This window comes from Acanthisitta chloris, unplaced genomic scaffold (assembly GCF_000695815.1).
Source record: "Acanthisitta chloris isolate BGI_N310 unplaced genomic scaffold, ASM69581v1 scaffold13367, whole genome shotgun sequence".
Lineage (NCBI taxonomy): Eukaryota > Metazoa > Chordata > Aves > Passeriformes > Acanthisittidae > Acanthisitta > Acanthisitta chloris.
In genome coordinates, this window is record NW_008684367.1 from 2,832 (window position 1) to 4,684 (window position 1,853).

Genomic DNA, 1,853 nt, shown 5'->3' on the forward strand with positions numbered 1-1,853 from the left:
ACAACTCCAGTGCTCTTTATTTGTCTCTTGAAATAAAAATGTTAATGTCTTACAAAAACTGCAGGAACACCTTTTGTTTTCTCCTTCCAGTGGCTTGGCTTGCCATGTTGTCCCCCCTTGCTTACAAGCAGCCTGATGTTCCCCACTTGCCCTACTTTCCCTGTGGGTTATCCAACAGTAACTTCAACAGTCAGACATCGAGGAATAAAATATAATTAAAATGGCTTTATTTTCCTTTTGCATGCCAGGAAGTAATTCAGGTTGAAGGCTTGTTTTAAATGCAAAGCCTGGAGGTACTAACAGCTGTCACAGACTTTTTGGCGTGTGCTCTTGCTGAGTGTTTTCTGCTCTTCAGACACCGCCACGCGTTCCAAGTCAGGAGCTCCAATGAAGCAGCCAAGCGTTTTTTAGCAGCCTGTAAGACCAAGCTTTGGGGGAAACTGCTCCCTGGGAATGATCATCTTCACAGGGAACCCCTCCCTGGGGTCTCCAGGGTGCAGGGAGACTCGTTGAGGTTTACACCCACTCCATCCTGCAGAAAAAAGGCAGAGAATCACTTTGATGGCTTCACTACAAAGCTCTTCAGATTGGGACAAAATGTTCCCCCTCCCTGGCTGGCCACCCCCTCTCTGGGCTTTTATTCAGTGTGATGTGTAAGTTTTATTTTTCAGGGCTCTTCCCCAGGGTGGGGGAAGACTTGGGAGGGTTTGTGCTAAGTGTAGGGTCTGGCTCAGAGATGTGGAAAAGGCACTGAGGTACTCTCTGGGTTTTCTCCTGGAGCACAGGAAGGAATGAGACAGGGAGCTGCTTCCAGAGGGTTTGCAATGATGCTGGTATTAGCTTTTTCTAATCAGAATGAATGTATATTTATGTTTGTAGAGGATGGCAAAAGCCCTGGCAGATAATGTCCCTCTGGCTGTAGTGTTGGAGCCCTGGATCCGTAGCGTGGTCTGTGGGAGAGGCTCTGGGTGGGACAGTCCCACCTGCTTCAGGTCAGGCAGCACCTGATGCTGGTGCTGGTTTTGCTGGACATCTCCCAGCAGCTCCTTCATCCCTTGGATCCCTTGCTGTAGTGTGGCCAGGGACATCGTGGATGTCTCGTTCCTTTGCCGGAGCGCAGAGAGCGAGCCGTGCAGGAAGCAATAAATGTGGTTTAAAATACAAGCTTTAACCAATTAATTCTAATGCATTTGTGACAGGTATTGATCAAAGGTAACATTTATAACCAGGGACTGTTTTGTCAAGGTTAGCTCTTGCTCGGGAAACAGCCTTTGATAAGCTGAGCTATTGATTGCAAGGTTTGAGCAGTCCAATCTCTGAAGAGGTCAGTGCTCTCTCCCATGTGGGAGGAGGAAGTAGCTGAGTCTTCCTCCTGGGATCTGAGCATCCCAAGTAGCCATGGCTCCTCTTCTCCTGGACCTGTTGCTCCAGAGCTGCTAGGCTGTGCTCTAGCTCAATGAACTATTTTTTTTAAGGCAGGATAATCCCCAAGGTATGGTTCCCATGTAAATGAATGACCTTCAGAATCTCCTTGGCCTCTGGAAGGGCTTGTTTTGTGTTTGGTGAAGGCCTTGGCTCAGGGATGGTGAGTGCTCAAGGCCTTTTGAGGTGCTTTTATTGCCACTTGTCCCTGACCAGATCCTTTCCCGGTAAACACGAGAAATCCCATAATTGCTGTCCTGAGTGGTGGGAACAAATCCCCCTTTAATTCAATGGTTTTCCTCAGCCTTGATGCTCAGAAGGAATGTGGATAAAGGTTGCTTTTACACGAAGTCAGATTAATTCTCCTTCCCCCCAAAATGTGCTTTAAGAACATATTATTGAAGCCATTCCCTCCTGCCCTGCAGCTCTTC

At 47.8% G+C, this 1,853-nt stretch overlaps 1 protein-coding gene across 1 annotated transcript in view; it reads left to right on the top strand.

Moving 5' to 3' along the window:
• Nucleotides 1–338: 338 nt before the first annotated feature.
• The window catches only part of DHRS11 (dehydrogenase/reductase (SDR family) member 11), a gene marked incomplete at its 5' end in the record, with an annotated part of 17,536 nt that continues 16,021 nt past the window's right edge, over nt 339–1,853 (top strand). Inside the window, one exon of the mRNA XM_009079311.1 lies at nt 339–402. Coding sequence (XP_009077559.1) covers nt 339–402 — 64 coding nt within the window. The remainder of the gene's footprint in view (nt 403–1,853) is intronic.